The following is a 25,735-nucleotide window of genomic DNA, read 5'->3' as shown; positions in this document are numbered from 1 at the left end:
TCTTACAGCTTAAAAATGTAGGTAATGTCATTGCATTAATAAATCAAATCAAACCAAGTGGAATCTGTCCAAATCCAAACTTGTTTGTTAAAATCTAAAACCTAACAAACTTCTCTTTGTTTGTGCTATGTTTGGTTAAAATAAATTCCACCAGACTTGATTTTGTTATCCAATGCAATAAATTTATTTTTTTAGATTTTTAAGTGTGACCCAAGTAAATGTTTGGGCCCACCTGTAGCACCTCCCTTCGTTAAAGTGACAAAGTTACTTTATTTATATAAAATTACAAAGTCATCATAAAGTGTGAGCGCATTACAAACTGGTGTCAGCAGTCTCAACTTTGGCCACCGCGGGTTCAGTGATTGTATCCGGATGCGCATCTCTGCAGAAGAACACCGCCGGGTTTTTACAGGCCCACATGGCCACATCTCCCCCATTGGCCGGGCTGGAGGAAGACAGGCGGCTGTTTGCCCCGTGCCGGCTCACGTACCGGTCCCGAATCCGGTCGGCCCGAGTCCGGACCGTGTCCCTGCGCTGCGTCTGCGTGGACAGGTACGCAGCGATGTTTCTAGTCCTGTATCCCTCCTCTCTGCTCCGGCCCAACAGCATGGATATATTCGGGTTCCTTATGGCATAAATCAACGGGTTGATGGCACCGTTAGCCCACGCCATCCAAATGGCCAAAGTATCCATAGCGGGGTTAAAAGAGTATCTCCCAAGCGCGGTGATGATGCCCATCAGACAGTAAGGGCCCCAGCAGAAGATGCTGAACACGATCATGATGAGCACGGTGGTGGCGGTGCGCATCTCGCTGTAGAAGCGCAACAGGTGCGCGTAAGTGGTCACCGGCCGTACCCTGATCTCCGACAGCCGGACGGTTTTACAGATGTTATAGTGGCAGAAGCACATGAGGGCAAAGGGAAGCAAGTAACACACTACTATTAAAGCGATACTGTAGGTGGTGCCCATCCTAGAGGTGCCCGAGTGGAACACATACATGCAATGGTAAAAGCCCTGTTTGTGCACCACCAGGCGCCCGGAGGTCTCCATAAGCAGGTACCAAGGAAACGAGAAGAGTACAGCGGAGAACCAAACGGCCACCAGGAGCTGGATCGCTCTCCTCCGGCCGATTTTGGCTTGCGGCTGCCTGACGATAGCGTAATACCTGTCGAATGAGATGAGAGTCATGGTCAAGGTGGAGATAATGCCGAAACAGGCGTTAAAGAACCCGTTGGCGATGCAGAAGGGCTCCCCAAACATCCAACTGCCATCCTTGCTGAAGAGCATCAAGAAGGAGAAGGGTAAACAAAGAACGGCCGTGAGAAAATCAGAGAGGGAGAGGGACGTGATGAAAGCGTTAGTGACCGTTCTCAACTGCCTGTGTTTGATTATAACCACCACGACCGCTGAATTACCCAGACTGGACAGTAAGAAGATGGCCAGGAGGAGCAGCGCCTGCGCGGCCACCGCGATGCCCTGGAGAACCGAGTTCCCCTCCGAACTCCACACTGGGGGGTTGCGGTTCATCTCGCCCCCGGCTGTATAGTTGCTGTTTACAACGGGTTTGATGCTCACAATCTCTAAAATGAAGCCCGAACCTGACATGTTGTCCACGGTCGTGTTGCTGATGCCGGGGAGATCCATTGGACACGGTTAGGGCGCATCCACACGGTGGAAGAGAATTCATCCCTTGTCAGTATCTCCCGTGTCCGTATCACAGTAAAATGAGTATGCGTTACGATGTCACGGATGGTCCCTATGTAGTTCTTTGATGCCATACACTGTGCTTGGAGTAAATAATGCTACCCCGTGCCCTCCCCTGTTACAGATTGAGCTGACAATACTGCACTCTTGCTGTTAATGCGAGACGAAACGATGTCATTCCGCTAGGGGGCGCTGGGAGGCCCAGAAAGCCAATTCACCATTGAGACGCATTCAGATTTTACGACAGTTTGTGCTTCACTGGAATCATGTTTGCTCCAAAGTTTATCATCTTTAAAAAAAATTTTTTTGATTGAATTGATTTGTATCGGAAATGGACACGGATATTGGTAGTATCAATGTCTATACAATTAATTTTTATATACTTAATCGAATGTGCACCAGCATCTGTGATTGGTCAATTCTGACAAGCGCTGAGAAAAGTACTAACAGACACCGCCGAAGCATCGTTGGCTCCAGGTTGGGAGCTAACCATAGACAGTAAAAGGGAGCTAACATGTCAACCTGATTGAATCAAATTCTCAATTGAATCAAAATACTCATTGTTAAAACGAATTAGGATTCATTTACTTGCACACCAGTCTACGACTACTGATTCTGCCTAATGAACAAAAACAGCAGTAGCGTCCTAGAAAATATTTTACACTTCAAAAAAAGTGTGACACGGTGAAACTTGAATAACCAGCGAATTAAAAAGGTGTTAAATTTTTTTCTGGCCCGTTGTACCTGATTAACGCCAGCCCATTTTTAGACACCGTTTCATTGTAATCGCCGCTCTACATGCTTGTTTTATTTCTAGGATACAGATGCAGGCCCCTGCACCTCCCCGTGACGTTTGAAGCCGTTGCTATGACACCGGACCAGGCTTTTTTTTTCCAGCTGAATTACGCACTTTCTTATGAAGATTGGTTTCATTTGTTGTACTTTAATCTATCTATCTATCTATCTATCTATCTATCTATCTATCTATCTATCTATCTATCTATCTATCTATCTATCTATCTATCTATCTATCTATCTATCTATCTATCTATCTATCTATCTATCTATCTATCCATCATCTCTCTCTATGTCTGTCTAAACAGCCATTGAAGACGGTTGAACCCTTTCAATATTAAAATTCTATAATTAAATAAGTGAAAGACACAATCATTCCACTTAAAAAAATACTGTTGCAATGTGTCATGGTGATTAAATAATGGTGATGATACAGTCAAACCGAAATTTATTCAGACACCTTCAACATTTCAAACAGTTTATTCACTATAGTTTATAAAATGGTAATAAAATATGTCAATAATTTAGAGTTATCAAATCAGTTGATATTTCACTGGTTTTGGCCATCCTTCTGTCTAACAAATGAATTATGTTGAATAGCTGTCAGCTGTTAAATCTAAGTACACAATTAAATAATACCATTAGCAACAGCAATTAAAGAAAATACACAAGCAAAACATGGTCAGGTCAAAGTGTCTGAATAATTTTTTGGTACCACATTTTTATACATTTTACTGGTCCACTGTATGAAGAATTTTTGGGTAGGCCTATGTCACAGTTTACTTTATTTTGCTATCCTCACTTACATAAATGGACTATAGTGTCCTGCACCCACTAGTAAAAAAATACCAAACATTATATCTGGTGTCTGAATAATTTTTGGTTTGACTGTATATATCATGGATCTGAATGACTGTCAAATGCATGTACACATCTATTCTACTACACATACTATCTATTCTAGAGTACATCTGACCAGTGAGTGGCGCTGTCAAACAATTCACCTTTTAGGAACACGTCCCACATTCACTTGAAGAAGAAGAGTGTGTTTATTCTTCCGGTTTCTGTTGCGTCGTTTGGATCGTTGCGGATTAAAATCACTAACCAACAAATTGGGCCTATCTATAGCTTTGTAATGCTGCATATGACATGGGTATGTTAAAACGAAAAATATGTATTGCAAACAACTAATGACAATATCTTATTGTTTTTTTGCTGTTGATAGAATCGCTAGTTTACTGCCATAACAACACTGCAAATTGCATGTCTATATTTTGAATTAAAGGGGTGTTTTTTAATGATGTTTTTCTGGATGTAATGCAGCTGTATCAATGAGCTCCACTTGTCCTGGGCTGTACTGTGGAAGGACCATCATAAATGAATCTATTGAAGGAGAATGTGGGGTAAGTGCATCATATTCATGTAATCGGTCCGAATAAAACACACAGATTGTGTAACTGCCTGATTACAATGTGTACTCATGCAAAATGTCATATTGACAGCACAGTTGTGTATATATTATGCACCCTAATGTGCATTTTACTAGTTCACACCCTTGTGTATTTCTGTAACACTGCATTAAGGTTTCATTTATTAACATTAGTTAAATACTCCCTTTGGTGAAAATCAAGCTTTTAATATTGTTTATGAATGTGTTGTCTATGTGGTGTTTTTTTAATATGCTTTAACACAAACCATGTACAAATTCATAAGTCAACACCATTGCTGAGTATTTTCTCCTTAAAACTGCAGTGAAACAAAGACAGCTTAAAAAACGGGGTTTGATATCGCTGGTATTTCTGACGTCACAAACTACTTTGTAACCAATCACGTCAACGTGTGGATCTCTGAGCTGGGCTGCGTTCAGCGCCGACAAAACGTTGGAACGTTTTTTTTAACAGAAACGGTGATGCGTTGAACGCACTGTTGTGATGACGCAAGAGTTGCAACTACGGCAGCTGAGAAGGCTTTTTGTGTTCTTTGTGAAGAATTTTCGGAGCCTGATGAAGTCGGTATAAATGTGTTTAATACTACAAAATATGCCCGATGTTACAGTTACTGCACTTGCCGCCCAGAACACAAGAGAACATCCCAATCCAGTGCCGGGATTTGTGGAAACTGAAATGGAAGCACGTACATCTTACCTAATAAAGACTAAAACACATCTATTTAGCCTCACATACTGACTTTATTTGTTGTTCATACTGTTTTAATACCCTGTATTTTCTTTCTCATTTTTAGGAAAAGCACTTTACATGCATTGTTTATTTCTATACCAAATGTCACACACTTGCAATGAAGCTAAAAATATAAACAACTACATCATTATGTTGATATCCTATATTTTTACAATAATACTTACGACAAACATGTCTTCTAATATCCTCAGTTGTTGCTTATCGAACACATTTGTAAATTACTTCCATTGTGCGAGTTCTCTTTAATACCGTGTGCTTTATATACATGTTGCTGCTGATTGGACTGCAGTTCTGACACACCCACTAAACAAGAGAAAACGCATCTCAAACCCCGTTGCACACCAGTACACGCCGTTTCCAGGAAACATGACCAAACCCGGAAACCGTAGCAAAACGTTGCGCACCGTTGTGATCTTGAACATGCCCCTGGTGTGAGTGGAGGCGGGGCTAATTAGCATATTCATAGAACCCCATATACTAAACGAGGCAAGGGTGTAGTAGAGTTATATATTCAAGCTATTTTAAGGCATGAATAATTTTTTGGAGATCAAAGATGAGTTTTAAGGGATAACATGACTACTTCAGGGGGACTTTAACTAAATGAGTTAACATGCACTAACAATGAACAATACTTCTACAGCTTTTATTACACTTAATGTTAACTGGTGCAAAGTGCCCGTGCAAAATCAGTTTTTGTGTGTGTTTTTAGTAATTGTCGGTTTGATGTGTTTGAGTGCTCATCTATCTATAAATTACAGGAACGTCTGTCTGTCTGTTATTCGAATATCTCTCGAACCGTTAGTCCGATGGATTTCAAACTTGACAGTGTCTTGCTACGGGCACGAGTAAGTGCAGTGTCGAGTTTGACATTGTTTTGTTGACCCTCTAATGTCAGAATGTTGTTTTAAAAATAAACATTCTGACATAAACACTCTGTCAGCTAAACATTAAAGGTGATGATACACAGGGCAACTTTTTGAGCAATGTTGCTGGGCAATGTTGGCGTCAACGGGCAACCAGATGAGACACAGGGCCAACGACCGATCTAAATTATCCAGATAGAAATGTATTGCCCATTTTCAATGGGAAAGTGCCCAAGCAACAATCGCTCGGCAAGATTGTCCAGCAACATTGCTCAAAAAGTTGCCCTGTGTATCATCACCCAAGTCAGCTACATTGTTTACTTCTGTTCTGAATATTATATTTTATTCACGGCCATCATTTGTAGTAGCCTATTCACAAACTGTTTGCTCAAGCGTAGCGTTTTCTCGGAGTTCACTGTGTAGCCTGCTCCCTGAATCGTGTAGTTAAATTTTCCATATTTATTGTATGTCATTATGTCAGTATCAGTATTTGCTTTCTACTATGCACATATAAAAATGTCACTGAACTTTTGCTGTGTAATTGTACAGTACAGTAAACTGACTTAATGTTTAGCTGACAGAGTGTTTATGTCAGAATGTTTATTTTTAAACCACAACCTTCTTTTACCGATATATTTACCGATATCTTTTGCATTTCTAATCCAAACAACGTCAAACTTGGCAATGCACTTACTTGTGCCGTAGCAGCAAGACACCTGTCAAGTTTGAAATCCATCGGACTAACGGTTCGAGAGATATGCGAATAACAGACACACACACACACAGACGTTCCTGTAATTTATAGATAGATGATGAAATCAAAAGAAAATTTGTATCTGTAAATATTAGTTTATGCACTGTGAACCAACACAAACAAACAATAAATAATTGTATTTCTATTAACTAGTCTAGCATTAATTAACCAATATTTATAAATGCTTCAAAATATATTGCGCATTGTTCCTTTGCTAGATCAGGTTTTTTAAAACTGGGGTCACAAGGGAGTGACAGAGGGTCCATTGAAAAGTCTAGAGAAAAACTGTTCTAAATAAATAATAAAATCAAAATAAATGACTATTATTAAAATTAAATAATACATTAACAGTACATTCTTAATGGTGAGTAGAAAAAAAATATGATAATGTAACTTAATAAAAAGTATTTTTAGATTTATAATATACATTTTCTAGTACGGTATATAAATTGGATGTTTATAAAAACTATACGCCTTTTTTACACAAGGATGATTATATTTAGGGGTCCATGGGATCTAAAATGTTGAAAACCTGTGTTAGATAATGCATTAGCTAATGTTAACAAATGAGACCTTTTTGGAAAGTGTTACCTTTATTTCTTTGGAAGTCCATTAGTTATTCCTAACTGCAACCGCTGTCACCTGGTCATCCGAGAACAGTTCTGCTTGTACTGATATGTATGATTGCACAGTTAGTGGTGTTTTGCGGACTGTTCATAACCTTTACCATTCTCATTATAAAGGTCTGTCCTCGTGGCCAAAGGACAAACCTAGAGAAGATCTGCATGAAATGCACGGGCTCTCCTGAGCTGTATGACTGGCTGTACCTGGGCTTCATGGCGATGCTGCCTCTGGTCCTGCACTGGTTCTTCATTGAGTGGTATTCTGGGAAGAAAAGGTAGTTGTCAAAATTTCTTGTGCTAAACAATAGTAAGATATATGAGGCAATATTATTGATATTGATCTGATTTTGTTTTGCAAAGCTATGCCTTAAACTTTGATAATGCATCTTTCCAAACGAACCAATGCTCTCCTAATGTCATCTCCAGTTCTAGTGCCCTTTTCCAGCATATCACGGCCCTGTTCGAGTGCACGGCAGCTGCCGTAGTGACTCTGTTGCTCAACGATCCCGTCGGCCAGCTGTCTATTCGTTCCTGCGAGGTTAAGATGCTTTCTGACTGGTACACCATGTTGTATAACCCCAGTCCTGACTACGTCACCACGCTGCACTGCACGCAGGAGGCTGTGTTCCCTCTGTGAGTGCCCTTTACATTTGATTTGAGGCTCCAGTTATTTCTGTTGGTTTCCAGGGGTGTAACTAGAGCTGCATGATTCTGGATAGATTGAGAATCACAGTTTTTTTTTAAGGCAAATCACGATCCTGAATAGACAACTAAACAATAACATAATTTACTAGAGGTTCTGACGAAATTGCTGCAGTCTATTTAATTTTTTTTTATTAATTTGAATTATTATTTTTAAATCAGTCTGAACTTCATTTGCTTCATTACTGGATGAATCAGTGTTTTTGAACAAATCTCTAGAATGAGTGATTCAATGATTCAATTAAATACGCCTCTTACTGATGTTATTTCCAAACTATAAACTTTTATCCCAGTACTTCTGTGTTAATAGGCCTGTAGCGGTGCGTCGACGCTTCAACGTCAAAATTACGTCGATGTCATATTTTTGCGTCGACACTTCTTTATTTATTTATTTATAATAATTTTTTTGCACCGTTCCTGGAGGTACAGCTCGCCACACACACGTGGGAGACCGAAACATTGCAGAATGGAGGACGAAACAGCAACCTCTTCACAGAATTCCCAACAAAACCATGCAAAAAGCCCCAATAAAAGCCCCAACAAAAGAAAATGTCCTAAAAAAAACCAGCTCGCCCTAAATCATCGAAGGTATGGGAATACTTTAAATTTAGTCCCAAACGTAAAGGTGTCGTTATTTGCGCTCTTTGCCAAATGGAGTTGGCATAAGTTACCACAACAGCAATGTGGGAGCATCTGAAACGAAGGCACCCCATTGTCTCTCGTGAAGGAGACAAAAACAAGTACTAACATTGGCGAAATTAATTTCATGTTTGTGTAGTGTGTTGTGTAGCTTGAGCTCTGCACACTTCGGTGGTTCTAGCCAACCATCTTAGCTTTCCGTGCAGTTTGTTCTAGGGCTGGTCTGAATACCATTTTTTGAGCTTCGGGCTTATATGCTCTGAGAACGGACACTGTTCATTGTTCACTGTTATATTTTTAATACGGTATAGTCTTATAATTTCTCACTGTATTTCTCACTGACAAAGTAGGGTAGATTCAAATAAATAAAAACGAAATTTAAATAAATAAAAACGAAATTTAAATAAATAAAAAATAAAAACGAAATTTAAATAAAAACGAAATTCAAATAAAGATAAACTAAATTGTGACGTCCCAGTAAAATCTCAAAGTCTCCTATATTTCGCAGTAGATGAATATAGATTGATAATAACGGGTAAAAAGGATAATACATTTTGTTTCTATTATTCTATTTTCCACAATGTCAAAGCAACGCAGCTTAACCCAAAATACAAGCTCAGGCATGCACTTCTGTCCATTAGGGTTGGGCGATTTCTACCAATTTGGCATCAGACGATGTCTACAGTGAAACATCGCGATGGACGATGACATCGGCGGGAGAGGGAGGGGTATTTTCGTAACATTCTCATTTTCCACTAGATATTTTCCTCTATCTCATCAGCAATTTCGATTTCGGCAGCTCTGCAGCAGCTGAGCACTAGAGCGATTGTACAGTGAGGTGACATCACTGCCAGATTCAAACTGCGTGCTTTCGCGCTATGGCTGGCCCTGAGCCAAAGACAGACGCGCTCAGCGCTTGTCATAGGCTATATCACAACTGTTCAGTGTTTTTAACCACATAATGTTTATTTTAGGTTTCAGACATTTAAATACATATAATTTATAGCAAAACAATACATTTATAGTTTGTAAAATACACAATGGTGTCTATGGAAGCAGCAATAACAGCCCATTCAAATATATTTGACGACGGTTTTTATTCATATCAGAGAGACACAGTGTAAATAGCTATAAAGTCAACTCTATTTTTCTCCCAGTTCACCGGCCACTTACTTTCATGTATTTCGGGAGAAACTGGTGAATTCACGCGCTGTAATAAATCCAACAGACAGGAATCTCTGAACTGCGGCCCAAACACGGCGCCCATCTCACGTTACAGATCAAGATAATTTATAACGTTTTTTTAAACGACAAAAACTCACTTACACATATTTGAGAATCGGAATAGAAGATAGTTCATGACATGGTAAGCAAGTTTGTTAATATTTAGAAATAAAAGCGCTAAATCTGTCATACAGCGCTATTTTGGCTGTGGTGAATCACGTGCCAAGCATGACGCGTCACCATGGAAACAGGGGACACACGATGTTTAGCCGATGCCGTCTAAACATCGTGATGTCTGTCAGCCATCACGATGTCCATCGGCCCAACCCTACTGTCCATACAAACTCCGCTGTTCTGCGCTCTAGCCAGAGAATACTCCTGTTGCAGGAACACTTTTAGTAGTCCAAGAAGAAGCAAATACATTTATTAAGTAGCTATAACGAAGTTATATGTTAAGTATTTCACCAGATTTTATAGTAGGGGTGTAACGATACACAAACCTGACGGTTCGGTTCGTCCCACGGTTTTGAGGTCTCGGTTCGGTTTGGTTCGGTTCATTTCGGTGGGGTGGGGGGGTTTAGAAAGCTAAAATTGCTTTTATTTTTTATTAAACAGTGCTTTAATGAACAAATTGTTTCCTTGTCTTTAAATTAATTCATTTACAAGTAAACGTTTCTCAAGGATAACAAAATTATCTGCTAATGCTGTAAACTACAGCCCTTACTTGCACATTACTATAACATTAAAGCTTAACAACAGAGCCTAGACTTTTAGCCTAAATGATATAATAATAATCAACATTCAAATAACAAATTGTATGAAAACATGTAAACTGCACATAAGGCAATTTTTGCATTAACATGTTTTTACTCTAATTTGTTATTGTTATATAATAATTTACACAGTTGCTGTTATTTTCATGACAACTATTTTAAACATACATTAAATAATCAAGATATCATAAACAGGTTAAGTAAAATATAATATATAGGCTAATATATAGCATTTATTTAGTGAAAGAGTTAGCAAACCAGCAAGCTGTGGACACTGAATGACTTGCCTGAGGTAAATATAAAGCTATGTGAAAAACTAAGCGTTTTATTGACGTATTTCCGCTGTTGAAACACTGATTGAGTGTTTACACGAGTTATGATGCCTTTCAGTATACTGTATCTTTCAACATACCTTCGGGTGTCCATTCATGTTTATTCTGTAACTGAGGAAGAGATGATCGCGCTCCGCGCTGCCGCATGCATACAGTGATATCTGTCACGCCACATCTAAGAGCGCCAAAACGGCATTTATTGTTTGCATTTCGTGATCAAATAGACATAATTTGAAAGATTACACCTTGCTTATTATCAAAAGTAACAAAACACTGAGCTTATTGCGATTATATGTGGTTAATGGTGGTTAGGCAACAGCCCTGTATTCGTTGTGTACACATAACACATGAGGTGCAATGAGCCGGGTCTGGGCGGGGCAGCAGGGGGCGGGGCGTGTTCGGTTCGCCATGAGAGTATCGCGATACGTATCGTGGGTGGTGTATCGCGGTTTTTCGGTTCGGTTCAAATATCGTTACACCCCTATTTTATAGTGTAAAACATATTCAAGCGCGAATGAGAACCATCTGTGTTTACCATATTTGACATCCATTAGAGCCCGACCGATATATCGGCGGGCCGATATTATCGGCCGATTTTAGGCATTTCCCTAACTATCGGTATCGGCATTTATAATGGCCGATAAATGAATATTTAAAAAAATGCGGGTGCGGTGATTCATGTAAGGGTGGCGCTGCCAATAAAGCATCTAAAAGCTGTCACAAGAACTGGCAAAAGTAATGATTATGAATACAACAAATATAGCAAGGAGACATTTTAATTGTTTATTAATAAACAAGTGTTTTCAGTCAGTGCATGTCAGCCAAAGATGAAGTTGACGATGCTGACTCGCGATCTTCAGTGTGCCAGAGAGAAATGCACATTTCATACGATTACATGAGTCTGTCTGTCTTTCGTTTCGAATTGTTCTGTTTAAAAGTAGACATTTCAATATAGATTTATTTCAATTCTCAGGTCTATACGCTGAGTTTCGGTTCATGAGACGAGCTCCAGTTCACCCGCAGGCGCCTCCGTGTCGAGGTTATCTATCGTCTGCTATATTTACTTCTTATAAATTAAATCCAGGCAAATGGTTGATGAAACATTGATTAAAATTAAGATACAATTAATACAAAACGAAATTCACTTTGAAACGAAAGGTTTTGTGCTTTCTGTTTGATGTCTATGTGAAAGTTTCAAAGCATATTTTAGTGCCGCTTTCAGAGCGCTCACGTCCGTAGTGCTGAACTGTCGCGTCTGTAACATTGTTTTTTTTCCTCATAAATGCGAACACGAAAAATAAAATAAAATAAAATAAAACGAATATTTTATGTAGCCTGAGGAGACTGAGAGCCAACCCTTCTTCATCCGGTGGGTAGTAGCCTACTTGTGATTTGCGCAGTGTAATTCACAGAATTGATTTCTCTGCTACAAGCCTCTGTCACGTATTGTGTGAGCTTGTGACTATTACAAGCGCGCAGCTGAGAAGTCCTGATTATATTGTCTGCTATATTTAGGCCTACTTCTTATTTATTAAGGCAATTGGTTGATGAAACATTGATTAAAATGCGTGGCGCGAGCGATCTCCGACAGTAAACTGATTCTGCTTTGTCTCGGGTAAACAGCTGTTGCAACGCGAGCAGTAACGGCCGCGTCCGGTGTGTAGACACAGTGTTAAAGCTCATTCTGCCTATAACGCTACGTTACAACATCAAGCAATATTCCAAAAATGTATATAATTATAACACTTTATATAGGGCCATTTTGCATTAAGAGTAGCCTAGTTTCACGTTTAGTACATTTTGGTTACTAATTATTTAAAATAGTATAAAAGTACTGTACATATGTAATTAAAAACGTTTTCATTATGATATTATTAATTTTACTTCAGTAAAAAAGATCTGAGTTCTTCCTCCACTGGTAGATTAGAGGAATTAAGAGTAAAAATAGAAGATAATAAGGTTTTGTCAGTGACACTTTTTATATATTTATTGATACAAGTTATGACTAAATTAAAAGACAAAGTCGTTAGTGAAGATTATGCAACAGTATTTAGAATATAATATAATATAACATGCAATGCAAACTAGTTTGGTTACAGCTCAACTGTATAATTCTCATTCTATCATTCCCCCTGCCTCCATTACATATCTGTGTCACACAAGTGTTTGATTACCACATTTGAGTGATCATTGCAAAACGTGTTTATAAAATATATTTATTCTGTTTATAGCTACTGTGTAAAGTACCCATCAAAAGTTTGTACACACCAATAGGAAAGTGTCCAAACTTTTGACTGGTATACTGTACTATAATACACATAAATAATATTGCTACTGTATTATAATACACACATAAATAATATCGGCCGATATATCGGTATCAGGCTTTTTTTACTCCCTAATATCGGTATCGGCCCCCAAAAATCCATATCGGTCGGGCTCTAACATCCATATACATATTGTCAGACCCCAACCCCCCCCCAAAAAAAAATATTTTTTTAATAGTTATATATATATATTATACTACATTGAATTATATTCAGTCTAGACGGATTCCGAACGCAAGTGATCACAGGAGATGTTAGTGTTAGTACCTGGTGTAAACGGTAATGCGTCTTGGCTGGCCACTTGTGATCGGATCACCGAAAACGCATGTTAATACCAGGTGGAAACGGCTTCTCCCACACTCGCCCGATTTCCGTTATATTGTATATCATTTGAGCGTATCAGGCAGAAGCTATAAATATGCGGGAGACTCCCGGAACCTCCGGCAGAACTGGGATGTCTGTATTGTTGCATTTTCTTTTTTAGTTGCGAATTTGCAATACATTGTGACACAATACATTGTTACAACCCTATTTCTTTCTGATTTCCTGTTTTTTTTTGTTGTTGTTTTTTTCAGGTACACCATTGTGTTGATCTTCTACGCCTTCTGTCTTGTTTTCATGATGCTTCTGCGGCCACTTTTGGTCAAGAAGATTGCATGTGGCTTAGGCAAGACGGATCGTTTCAAGAGCATCTACGCAGCGCTGTACTTCTTCCCCATCCTCACTGTCCTGCAGGCGGTTGGAGGAGGACTTCTTTGTGAGTGTTTTTTTTTTCGTTTTTAATGAAAATTTGAAAATGTACCTAGTTGACTTGTGTTTTTATATCTCCCTCTTATGTTATCAGACTATGCATTTCCATATATTATTTTGGTGTTATCGTTGGTCACGCTGGCAGTTTACATGTCAGCTTCAGAGATACAGGTATATATATTTATGCACTATATGTTTTTTATTTATGTCGCAGTGCTTTTTAGTTCATGTTCTTAGACAAATATGTCAAAATATTTGTGGTTTATCTCCTGCAGTCTTTCAAAAACCTTGTGGCTAAGAAGAAACGCCTCGTGGTTCTCTTCAGCCATTGGCTCCTCCATGCATACGGTATCATTTCCATATCCCGACTGGATAAACTGGGGCAGGATTTGCCTTTGTTGGCTCTGGTGCCCGGACCCGCTCTCTTCTACCTGCTAACGGCCAGGTTCACGGAGCCGAACAGAATTCTGTCAGAGGGTGGGAATGGACACTGATGTCACTTCCTTTGTAGGAGAATCAACTTCCCCACAAACCCGCACGTTAGAGCTGCATACAGATGCCGTGGAGCAACTTTTAATTCAGTAACACCTTTGGCATGAACACCAAAAAGCCATAAACAAAACATTTAGTTATTACTCATGATATATTGCCATAAAGTTTTCTGTTACGTCTGTGAATATGCTTTTTTTGGGGGGGGGGGGTTGCTTGATTGAACGGAGATTATGAATGAAATGCTTTGTAAAGAATGTTCTTTTTCTTTACTGTTTTCCTTTGAATCCTGAAAGCGAGTTTTGGAAAGTAGTCAATGTTTTTGTAAATTGATTGTAACCTAACTATATATTATTCATTATAATTTGCAATTTGTATCTATTGTCAAGAATAGTTACAAATCAACAATTTGCTGTAATGTACAATGTATTTTTTGTGTGATATATATATGAAACAGCTGGTCTGTGAATTTCTTGAGTGCCCTGAAGTAATGTTAACCATTTTCGTATGACAAACTTTCTTGTGCCAAATATAATTGTATGTATTTCCGTTTTCTTTTCATGTGCGGTTAAATCATAGCTTAACACTATAAAAGGAATATCTTGACAAATCATATTAGCATGTTATGAATGTTTTGCTGCTGAATATGTAAGTCTGCACACACATTGTATTGTGAGAATAATTCTTATGTAGTTTTCAATGTTCTCAGACACTCATCCTCACTAGACTAAAGATTTTTTAAACGTATATTTATAAGTTCTACAGGTATGTGGAATATAACAAACTGATTAGAGACATTAATGTTTTAAACAGTTTTATTGAACATGCAATTTAATATGTAATAATGTTTTACATGTTGGTGGTTGGTGGCCATCAAATCAATGGAAATGAACATTTGTCAACCGTGTTTGACTTGTTGAATAAATTATTGTGACAGTTTTTTGCATAGATGTGATATTTTTTAACAGTATTTAAAGCAAGTGTTAATTTTGTCAGTTTTCAGAGTCATGGAAATTAATAACATGTTAGGTCAAGGAACTTTTGGTAAAAGTTACAGTAAGTTTCTATTTGTTAGGTAACCAAATGGAGGGAGAATACACTAGTTAACATGAACTAACAATAAACAATACAGTTTTTTTTTCATCTTAGTTGATGTCATGCATTTAACAGTACATTTTTTAAATCAAAAGATGTATTTGTTAACATAAGTCAATGCATTGTGAGCTAAAATGAACACGATGAACGATGGTATTTTACTAACTATCATTATCAATGATTAATATGCTGTAAAAACTATTTTGCTCATTGTCAGTTCATGTAACCTAATGCAGAGAAAAGTCATTTTTACTAATAATCAATATAAATGTTTCCGTAATAAGATCTTTCAAATCAGCTAGAAGTTGCTCGTAAAGATTGCAATCTCGGTTGGAAATAGTGGAAATGCTGTTCCATATTAATATAAAGTGTAAATGTTTATTTCCTGGCTTTTCTAGTTTGGCTTCTCTAACATGGAACTCATACCCACTAACTCTTTCTCCAGCCTGTTGTTGATGTCACCGATGTGATGTTTTCTTTCTTGAATCCTTACTATGAGACTGTATATGCTCTCCACAATCTTCTGGTCTTGAACTGCAGATTCCTAAAATAAAAGACTCCTGATTAGTTCATGTTTTGTAAAGTAAAGTTCATCAAAACATCAAGGTCAGAAAAGACTTTTTAATAAGTCGAGTAATAATCGACAGCATACCAACAGTGCTGTTGGTTGAGCTTAATTAGTATATTTTGCTTGTTTGCTTGTACCTCAGTGAGCAGCATATCTGTGGTCCAGGTGTCTATTAGACTCTCTAGGGATGGAAAAGACACATGAATGGTCCAGGATCATTATACTAAGAGCACAATACTTTAAAATGGCTAAGTGCTTGTCAAAAGACTCACTAAAGAGCGACTGCTTTCCCTCCGTCATCCACTTGGCCTCCTGCAGATACTTTTCCTTGTCTTTCTCTGCATCCAATATTTCCTCCTTCATTTGTTCAATGCACTGCAAGTACAGAGTTGTTAGAAAGCACTGTTGGAAAAAAACATCTCAAGTGATGTGCGGATGTGTCTGTGCTGATTAGGGCAAGTTTTCACCATATGCAGACGACTGTTTTCCATCTGAACTTGCTCGAGCATGACCCTGTTCTCATAGATGCTTTTTTCAACTGCACTGATCTCTGCAGCGTTAGAAGTTAACGTCTCCATATGCTTGGCCCTCAAAGTCATCATTTTTTTCTTCAGATCATCCTACATGGCAGCAAACATACAAATAGACTCTAAGGCACTAATACTCTAATCCGGATACATTTGAAAACGCATATTTTTCTCTACGGTTTAGCCTTCCGTACACTGAGATGTTGTCTTTGTCCTGCGAAAACTTTTTGAAAATGCTTTCCCAAGTGGATAAATTTGTAAATGGCATCGTAGTGTGAAACCGGAAGTTTTTGAAAACAATTACGTGTTTAGTCAAGTGATGCACACCAATAGATATCTGGTACATGTGGAATCCACAAAACATACTGTTTTTCGCCTACTATATAGTATGGAAGACGTAGTAGGGATATTCGAACAGAGCGTCAGTGTGGACGAGAACATTGAAAAACACATGACAATGCTAGAGTCGTTGAAGAGAGTTTTTGAAGCGAAAACGGCGTTTTCAAATCTATCCGGATTAATGTAGACGTAGCCTAAAACCATCAATTTAGCACACAATTGGGAAATGTGCATGCTGAGTAAATATCAACCTTTGGTTGTAGGAGAGTCGCAGTCTGCTTTGTGACCTTCTGAATAGAGAGCTCAAGATTTTTCTTTTGGTTTTCCAACTCTGGTAAAGGGAACAAACACAAAATCCGTACAAAAACATCTGAGTTAACCTACAAGTGCCATTAAATTTGGCCAAACATCAATTTACTATGCTATGTTAATCTCTATTCTTTCTCATATTAATAATTTGCAATTATAGACCCAGACAGCAACATATTGTCGGCCTAGATCCGGGCCACATCTGGTACATGCGGATTCAACGCCTGCCGGATATGGGTCGGACCTGGGCCGATATGGGTTCATGACTCCATAGTTCAGTGAAGTGTTGAGCTACATGAGAAGAATAGAAATGAAGCCTGTACCTGTTATGTGGTTCTTTAAAGTCTGATGTTTGAGATGGTCAATGTCTAACTGAGACTCCACTGCCTCTAAAACCGACTCCTTGACCTTGAGCTCCTGCTCTTTCTCCATATGAGCTTGAGCGATTGGTTCTGCATCCCTCTTTTGAATCACAAGAAGACATACATTTTTAGTTTGCGGATACAGTTATGCACGCTTAGCTAAACCACATCCATCTCAAAATATTTTATTGAGCTTATAATAAGTATACAAAAGGATTTTCTCTTGTACAGTAAGCTGTAGAATTTCAGGCTGGTAGTTCATTTCCAGTTGTTTTCCCTCTTCCTCAGTGTTGGACAGCTCTTCTGTAAGATCCTCTATCACTGAATTCAATAATATATGGTCTTGGAGTTTCTTTTCCTGCAAAAACAACTGCATGTTTAGATACAACGATGTCTGTTTGTATTGCCACCACTACTGATTAGTGATTCTGTCAGACCTCATCGAGAAGCTCTCCATATCTCTTCTCTGTTTGTTCGATGGATGCATTCATCTTCCTTACATACTCCTTGTGTTCCTCTTTTAGAGTTTTGAGAGACTGACTTATTTTCTCTCTTTCAGCTTCAATTACTGCCCTGGGTACAAATATGTTAATGTCATAATAATGACCATAAGTCTTTCCCCGCCATTGATGGAATTTCCGGCAATACATGCTTTCACTGTTATATAGTAGGGGGCGCTATTAGACATCTTCTGAAAGAGTACAGAATCTCCGGATCAAAACACAGACGAAGAAGAAGCATGTGTTGTAGTCTTTGACAAACACGTGATATTCTCCGTTTTTTTTTGTTTTTTTTTTCAAAATGTTGCGTTTTTATGGAAATTATGGAACTTTTTTTTTGTTTAGAAGCAGAGACTCTGTTCTTTCTTTTTATTCATACAACACGATTTTCTGGGGGCCATGAAAGTTTTGTGAAAATGATCAAAAACACTGGCTGGCAACTAAAAAAAAAGAAAAGAAAAAAACGCTGGCGGGGAAAAAATTAATGATTTGAGGAGATAACATAATTTATTGATTTTTTTTCATGGTCAGCTGTCTAATGACATTTAACTAAATTTGCAGATCATATTAAAAATGTTTTAAAAAATGTAAATTTATTTAACCACATATTAAACATGAATTAAACCATTTGAAATGGTATTTTTAATTACTTGTTAATTGAACTTTCTCATACATTGCAAAAAGTATTGCAGTATTGTTGTCTTTTATTCGTCCCGGTTAAAATAAATATTCTTAAGATCAACTGACGTGAGAAGCAAAATAAGAATGCAGAAATTAATTTATAAACCCCAGATAAATGGAGAAAAAAAAAAACACTGCCAATTGCATAATAAAGAGAAGCTTTACTCAAGATAAACTGCTTCTTCTATTCAGAGAATATTAGATTAGATTAGATCAGCCTTTATTTGTCTCACAAGTAAGAAATTTCAACATTACAGCAGAAAGTGGATAGTATAGAATAGGGTAGAATAATAAGTTACATTAAGATAAATATATGCATAAGACATGCTTTTCCTTAAACTTAAAACAGATAAAAACTATATCAAGATTCTCTTTAATATGCAATTAACAGATTTACCTGGGGTTTCTCAAGTATGTTTTTCAGGTTAGTCTTCCATAGAAGATAGATATCATAAGTATATAAAAAGTATATATCATCATAAGTAATATTAAAATAACATGTTAGACAGACCTGATCATGTTCTGTTTGGCCAATTGACCTTCCTGTTCCTCAAGAGTTTTTCTGAACATATCTGAACTGATTCTGAGAGACAACCATTAAAATAAAGGTATGAAACAATTTAGTTGTAATGTAGTAAGACAAAACCATAAAACAAAAGACAGGGCCATACATGTTAGCATCATGAAGCTGTCTCGTCTCTTCTTTCATGTTTTTCATTTCAAATCTACATTTGGCAATGGATATAATGTCTTCATCATGTCTAAGTTTATTCTCCTCTAACCTGGAACAAAACAAAATCATTTTAAATATACATTTCAAGTTAGTCATCAGGATGAAGCAAAGAAGAAAGAGTACTAAAGAGACAAATGTACCGTTTGGACAGACTGTGTTTTTCGGCAATCATGTCATCTTCCTTTTTCCTTTGAGTGCTGAAGATGTCTGACAGTTTAGCGTGGCGCTCTGATAGAGCAATTTTCACTTCCTGTTCCTCCTTGATCTCATTTTCAATCTGAGGAGAAATCACAGTCTCAGACTTCACCCTGCTCAGAAGTCACCCCAACGAATTGAAGATCTATTATATTAAATATTATATAAAAATAATAAATTTAGTAAAATCATATACGTGAAAAACATTATGTATTAAAATAATATATCATAAAAAACAATATTTATATAATATTTTTGCATGACAATCAAGCGCCCCACCACTAAAATATCAGTTTTATTACTGTAAAATTCAGTATACACCTTATTGATGATGTATACAATATATAGAAGAGCAGATGAGCCCATAAAATGAACGCAACGGTTAAATGGCTAAGTATTTTCTTTATAATGGTTTTCCATGGAAAAATGCTTAACGAGAAACTGTTTTGCAGTTATCTGCTTACCTGTATAGTATGCTTCATCAATAAGGTGTATATTGTAATTGGTCTTTTAATATCACTGTCTTAGTACATTATACTTAGTACAAACCTAGTAAAAATGACTGGCAGGCAATGAAGGAAAGCTTTGTTTTGCCCTTCAGGTGGGCGTTCCTATGAGGGTAACGTCATGTGAAAACTAGGAATACGTTACTTAAGGCTATTAAAGGAACTGTTTTTATTAAGCAAGTTTCATTTATAATGTTTGCACCTTTTACCAAATATAACATTTCGCACAGGTACAATTTTTGTTTTAGGGCCGGATTTACTAACAGCTTGCGCCAGCGCAAACCCTCTTTTGGCATTAAAAAACTACAGTCAGGATTTACTAAAGACGCGCAGTGAAAAATTAGCGCTAAAAAGGCGTGGACAGTTATTTTTTGTGGCTGACCATATTGCATATTATGCATTTGTAGGAGTTTCCCTTTCAGACGTCACATTTATGTGAGGACAGTAATTAAATGAATCACGCAACTCGATTTAATAAGGTCTGCGCTAGCCAATTTACTGGCATTTGCACCATTATTTACCGCCCAAAAAAATCATGTCTTAAACCAGACGCTAATTTGTGCTGCTCTTGGTAGATTGCGTTGGTCATTATGGAAATTATCCGGTTGCGCCTGCGTTCTATTATTTGCGTGTCGTCAGTAGATCGCGCACAGAACTTTCCACTCCCATCAACGCTTTTATGCTCACACGCTAATTTGCTCTGTTTAGTAAATCTGGCCCTTAGTGTTGTTTATATACTAATTATTTGTATTTTAGTAATTTTGTTACATGCTTTTGTCTTCTGTAGGTTTTTCTTAATTTCTATTTAGCTTTCATTTTAATTTTTGTAATTTTAATACATTTCATATTTGTTTGAATGTTTTTTTTCACCTAATATTTATATTTTATTCAAGCTTTATTTGAATTAACGAAAGTTTTCGTTTTAGTTAAAAACTGTACACTGACAGCCTCTTGCATAACCAGTGTCACCATATACCGTTGCAAGGTAGGTAGGTAGATAGATGGATAGACAGATGGATGTTCATATATCCAGACCAGGCGCACACCTATTGACTGCTTGAACTATATAACATCTAAGGGCAGCCCAGCACTCAGCTGTATTAAAGGTCATCTATGCACATTGTGTCTTTGAAGAAAAGCATTATAAAAAGCTCAATGTGATGGCTGCTCAGCGGGACCTGCCAGAGGCAGAAAATCGATGCTTCAGATCTGACATCTAAAAACTGAGATTTGAGGGTTTTGATCCCTTTACGAAAAGAGTGCATTAAATACGGAGCAGCCATTCGTTTATTGTCAAGAGTTTTACAAAGATGTCTGTCTCTACTAACCTCTAACATTTGTTCTTGAATGGCCTGAACTTTCTGTTCAAATGCTGCTGCCGATTCAAGCAGTTCTCGCTCATGAAACTCCCTGTTGATTATGAATAACAAAGCTGATTTCTGTTGACCAAAGGTGAAGAAAACAGAAAAAGACAACTGTTTTGCAGTATGTTACTTTTGTCGATCAAGTTCTTCTGTCGTACTGCTCTCCTCATGAAGCCAATCTTTGGACTTTATTTTAGATGCATTCAGTCTAGCGATGTTTTTCTCCAACTGGGAGATATGCTGAAACCAGATGAATGCCATACAAATCATCCCATACCAACATTATTGTATTATTGTTTTGGCATTTTACAACACGTGTAGATTCTTACGTTTTCACACTGCGTGACTGTCTCCTCCTTGTCTTGTAGCTCTGATGTAATGATATCCAGTTCCCTGCGTGTTTCTGCATTGATTTTTCTTTGTCCTTTAATCTTAAGAACAGTTTCCTCTATCTAAACAGGGAAAATATGAATTAAATCCCAGCTTTTGAGTGAAAATCTATCCTGTTTGAAAAAATAGGCTCAGTCTACCTCCTTTCCTACAGTGTGTTTGCTTTCAGCAAATGTTTTCCTCTTCTGAATCATGTTTTCTTTTAGGTCCCGTTGGGCTGTTTCCACCTGAACAATTTTGTCCTTCAATGACTGGATCTCATTCTGTTTTTCCGTAAGCAGTATCTTTGTACCAGCTTTTTTTGACAGCTGCTGATTCATCTGATCAACAGCTTCTCCATAGTTTCCTTTAATGTTTTCTCTCTCCCGTCTGAAATGAAATGACAAGAGAAAAGCGACATGTGAAGGCCAAGTATGGTAACCCACGCTCAGAATTTGTCCTCTGCATTTAACCCATTCAAGTTAGCAAACATGCATTTTATCATTTGTGAGTTATTAATGCTAAAGTGTGTCATTTCTGTAGCACCAAACAGAATTGCAAAAATAATGACTGTTTTCAAACAGGTTTCCTCAAATGCTCATCATTGGTCAGACAAAAAAGATAGCCCTGCCTTGAACGCCCTTAGGTGTGTTCGACTTGATATGGAACAAAGTTCGGGAGAAGCACGTTTAGATAATTAATCTAATCATTATGGGAGGAGCTTATCCAGTCATCTCAATTAACATCAAGAGGTATATATACAGCACTTTTTACCGCTGTTCTATGACAGTTTTCCAGCATCCCTCCAACCTGGGATGAGGGAGTACTCTGGTTTCGGGCCAAATTCCAAGCTCGGAGCCCTCTCCCGGACAGCACGCCAAATAAATTACATACATCTGATTTCATGTAATTATATGTAAGTGTGAACTCGTGAAGTGTCACTTTGCAGACCAATCGACTTTCTAGAAATTTTGTCAGAAATTTTGTCAGATTAAAGGGATAGTTCACCCAAAAATGTCTGTCATCATTTACTCACACTCAAGTTGTTTCAAACCTGTATGAATTTCTGTCTTCTGCTGAACACAAAAGAAGTTATTTTGAAGAATGTCGGTAACCAAACAGTTGATGGGCCCAGTAAATGAGGCCCATAAACTGTTTGGTTACCCATATTGGATACCCATTTAAAATTTTTGGTGAACTATTCCTTTAAGATGGTGCAGACGCCATATGACTGTGACATTTATGTCATCAAAATAACGCAAGAGTGATTCGAGAGCAATTCTGCGTAGATTCTCCATAGCGGCTGCACAAGTTCTGAAGACGCCACAGCTGTTTCATGATTGGCCGGATTCACAACGATCACGTGTGTTTTGTGTTTATTCTGATACATTCAGGTCAGGTGATGCTCACAACTTTGTGTTTTTTTCATAAAAGTAAAAACTATTTTCATGTAACCATAATGTTTTATTGTGTCTTTTGTCTTTCAAAATAAAACCGATACAAATATATAGACCTACTTTATTGGTATTTTAATAGTATAGGCTTATGTTGAACTTTATTCTTGTATATGGTGTTTAAGCAGTATAAAGTACTGAATGAACACCGTTTCTGTTTCTGCTTCATGAAAACAGCCGAAAAGGCTGTGTATTTGACAAATATTATATCTTATCCGCTTTCTCTACAGTTTTTCGCTTTGCTTTTCTGATACAGTACGCAAACACTGCGCAAGTACCACTTTCCGGCTGTCTGACTTTATGTCTCCGTTTTCAACTCCTCCCCGACTGCAAGCGGTCGGTTAGCCTACATGCAGCTACAGCTGACGTCGAACACACCTATTGCTTTTACAAGAAAGTTAATGTTGAAAGAAATGTATGCACTTCAGCTTTAAAAAATGGTACAAATAATAATGCAAACTACATTTCCCATGATCCCTATGGGTCAACATGTTTGAAGACTCACAGCAGAACAGCATTTTCTTGTTCAAAGATTTGTTGCTTCTCCTCCATGGATTGTATGTCATCTACTACAGATTTCAGATCAGATTGAAGTTGATTCAACACTGCAGCATTGTCTTCTCTAGCTGCAGCTACACAAGCTTCAAAAACATCAACAAACATCTTTAGGAAGTTACAGTTTCCCATTAACCATGAATGCTGTGGCAACAAGTTGTTGCCACAGCATTTAGACTTTTAATTCATGGATTTAACAGGTTTCCAAAGCTTTGTGAATGAACTCACCTGATATTTCATTCTTGATTTCATCCTGTAGGTTAATTTTTTTATGTCGAAGCTTGCTCGTCTCAATGGTTTCAACCTCAAGTTTCTCACGTGCTGTTTTTCTAGATGATTCCTAAATAAGATTGCCACCGTGATATGAACACATACTACATTGATCATTCCTGTAATGCAGTATCTGAATTTGGTAATGTGTAACTTTAACAGGATGGAAAATTATATTGAGGTTCGATTGATTACTAGGCTAATTAAAATTGTTTGTTTTGTTTGAAGCATTTTGATTAGAGAAAGGAAAATAAGAAGAAACACTTGGAATATGAATACATTTACCAAATTGTCATGTTAGAAGGTATGATGGCACTTAAAATTGCGACATCACTCAAACTAGTCATGAAATTATTTGAATTCACCCCTATGTTGACTAAATTTTGACAAAAGAAAACATCTGTTATGAAACCCATCTCTAAAAATTGTGAATTTGATCATTTATACTATTTTAAGAAAATTATTACAGGGCATTAAAATGTAACTGCAAAACAGAAATGACACATCGGATATGAGCCGAATATTGAAATTGATCCTTTTTTGAAAACCATAGTAAAGAATGGACCAGTTTAGAAGAGGATTCAGTTAAATATATCTAAATACTAGTAAATACCAGCTCTTTAATGGCTTCAGCTGTCTCTCTCAGATGGTGACTTGCTTCTTGACTAAAAGAAACCCCTTCTTCCCTCAGTCGTGTATCTGTAAGGTGTAAATTAATCTACATTATTTCACTGAACAATTAAAACTCGATTCTTAATATGTATTATATAAAGACAGGACATATTGAAATTGGTGTGATTGAAGCGATCCTAGTATTTGCCACTAACGTTATAGTTGGCGTAAGTTAGCTGCTATGAATTTGTGTGCGTGTAAAAAGAGTTTTTTTCCCGCTTACAAAGACAATTTCTTACCTAACTCGCCCAAATGTTCTAAGGCAATCCTTACAGCTGGGAAATCCGGTACCAAACAAGCCGCCATATTATTAAATATTGTTTTATTTTTAAACGGGAAAAGGACGACAAGCGATTGGCAGAAGAGTTGAAAACAGCAGTTTGACTCGCAGTTCATCTGTGTAGTGTGTGTGTACTGCACACGTTGGCATGACGACCGTCAGTCACAGCAAGTGCACGAGACCCCCTGTGTGATCTCACGATCAGTGTGTGATCTGCATTTTCCTCAAGTTACAAAATTGCAGCTTTGGAGTATTTAGAAAGATTATGAAGTAAGCAGATCTCAAAGTCTTACCCTAAGGGGTGTGTTCTAAATGAAATCTCTTTACTATTCCTTATTTATTTATTTGAAGGAATATGTTCAGTTTGTAGGCCTATACTATTTCAAGAAAGATCATCCTATATCTGTGGCTAACGTTACTTTTTTTATTTTGTTATTTATTTCAAAGTATCCTGTTTTAATCAGTAGGCTATTTCTTTCTTATTTTCTTTAAAAATAATAAATAGGATTTATTTATTTAAATTCAAATTTTTTGTGTGGATTTAAAGTCTTACAGAACGTACAGTTCTTACAGTTCACACAGAATGTGTTTTTTTACCGCTATTTTACCATTGTTTTAACCGTTGCACTTCTGCAGCATCTCGCTCATGAGACGACATTCTAAAACGTGCTGCTCAAGTAAAAAAAAAAAAAAAAAAAAAAACCTTTTAAAGTCCCCATGAAATTAAAATGGAAGGTTTTTGGCTTTTAGTATGAATACAGCCTTACTGTTATCTATAAGGTA

The 25,735-nt window shown here is 37.4% G+C and overlaps 3 protein-coding genes across 3 annotated transcripts; 1 reads left to right on the top strand and 2 right to left on the bottom strand.

Annotated features, from left to right (window-relative positions):
• Positions 1-220: 220 nt before the first annotated feature.
• LOC130101493 (G-protein coupled receptor 135) lies at positions 221-1,838 on the bottom strand. Its single transcript, XM_056267265.1, has one exon. It carries the CDS (start codon positions 1,642-1,644, stop codon positions 313-315), a length of 1,332 nt encoding a protein of 443 aa, XP_056123240.1. The 5' UTR covers positions 1,645-1,838; the 3' UTR covers positions 221-312.
• Positions 1,839-3,499: 1,661 nt separating this feature from the next.
• Positions 3,500-14,818, top strand: jkamp (jnk1/mapk8 associated membrane protein). Its single transcript, XM_056267229.1, has 7 exons — positions 3,500-3,652; positions 3,823-3,902; positions 7,058-7,212; positions 7,364-7,570; positions 13,510-13,691; positions 13,779-13,855; positions 13,960-14,818. Exons 1-7 carry the CDS (start codon positions 3,649-3,651, stop codon positions 14,176-14,178), a joined length of 924 nt encoding a protein of 307 aa, XP_056123204.1. The 5' UTR covers positions 3,500-3,648; the 3' UTR covers positions 14,179-14,818.
• A 753-nt stretch (positions 14,819-15,571) lies between these two features.
• Positions 15,572-25,053, bottom strand: ccdc175 (coiled-coil domain containing 175). Its single transcript, XM_056267220.1, has 19 exons — positions 24,912-25,053; positions 24,614-24,699; positions 23,959-24,070; positions 23,681-23,816; positions 21,883-22,111; positions 21,682-21,804; positions 21,483-21,592; positions 21,317-21,398; positions 19,428-19,564; positions 19,226-19,336; positions 19,066-19,137; positions 17,811-17,946; positions 17,603-17,731; positions 17,335-17,473; positions 16,954-17,033; positions 16,304-16,456; positions 16,109-16,211; positions 15,974-16,017; positions 15,572-15,812 (listed from the first exon to the last, which is right to left on the bottom strand). Exons 1-19 carry the CDS (start codon positions 24,976-24,978, stop codon positions 15,663-15,665), a joined length of 2,199 nt encoding a protein of 732 aa, XP_056123195.1. The 5' UTR covers positions 24,979-25,053; the 3' UTR covers positions 15,572-15,662.
• Positions 25,054-25,735: the final 682 nt, after the last annotated feature.

Source organism: Rhinichthys klamathensis, unplaced genomic scaffold (assembly GCF_029890125.1).
Source record: "Rhinichthys klamathensis goyatoka isolate OS25496 unplaced genomic scaffold, OSU_Roscu_1.1 h1tg000256l_1, whole genome shotgun sequence".
Classification (NCBI taxonomy): domain Eukaryota; kingdom Metazoa; phylum Chordata; class Actinopteri; order Cypriniformes; family Leuciscidae; genus Rhinichthys; species Rhinichthys klamathensis.
This window is presented reverse-complemented; position numbering and strand designations above follow the sequence as displayed.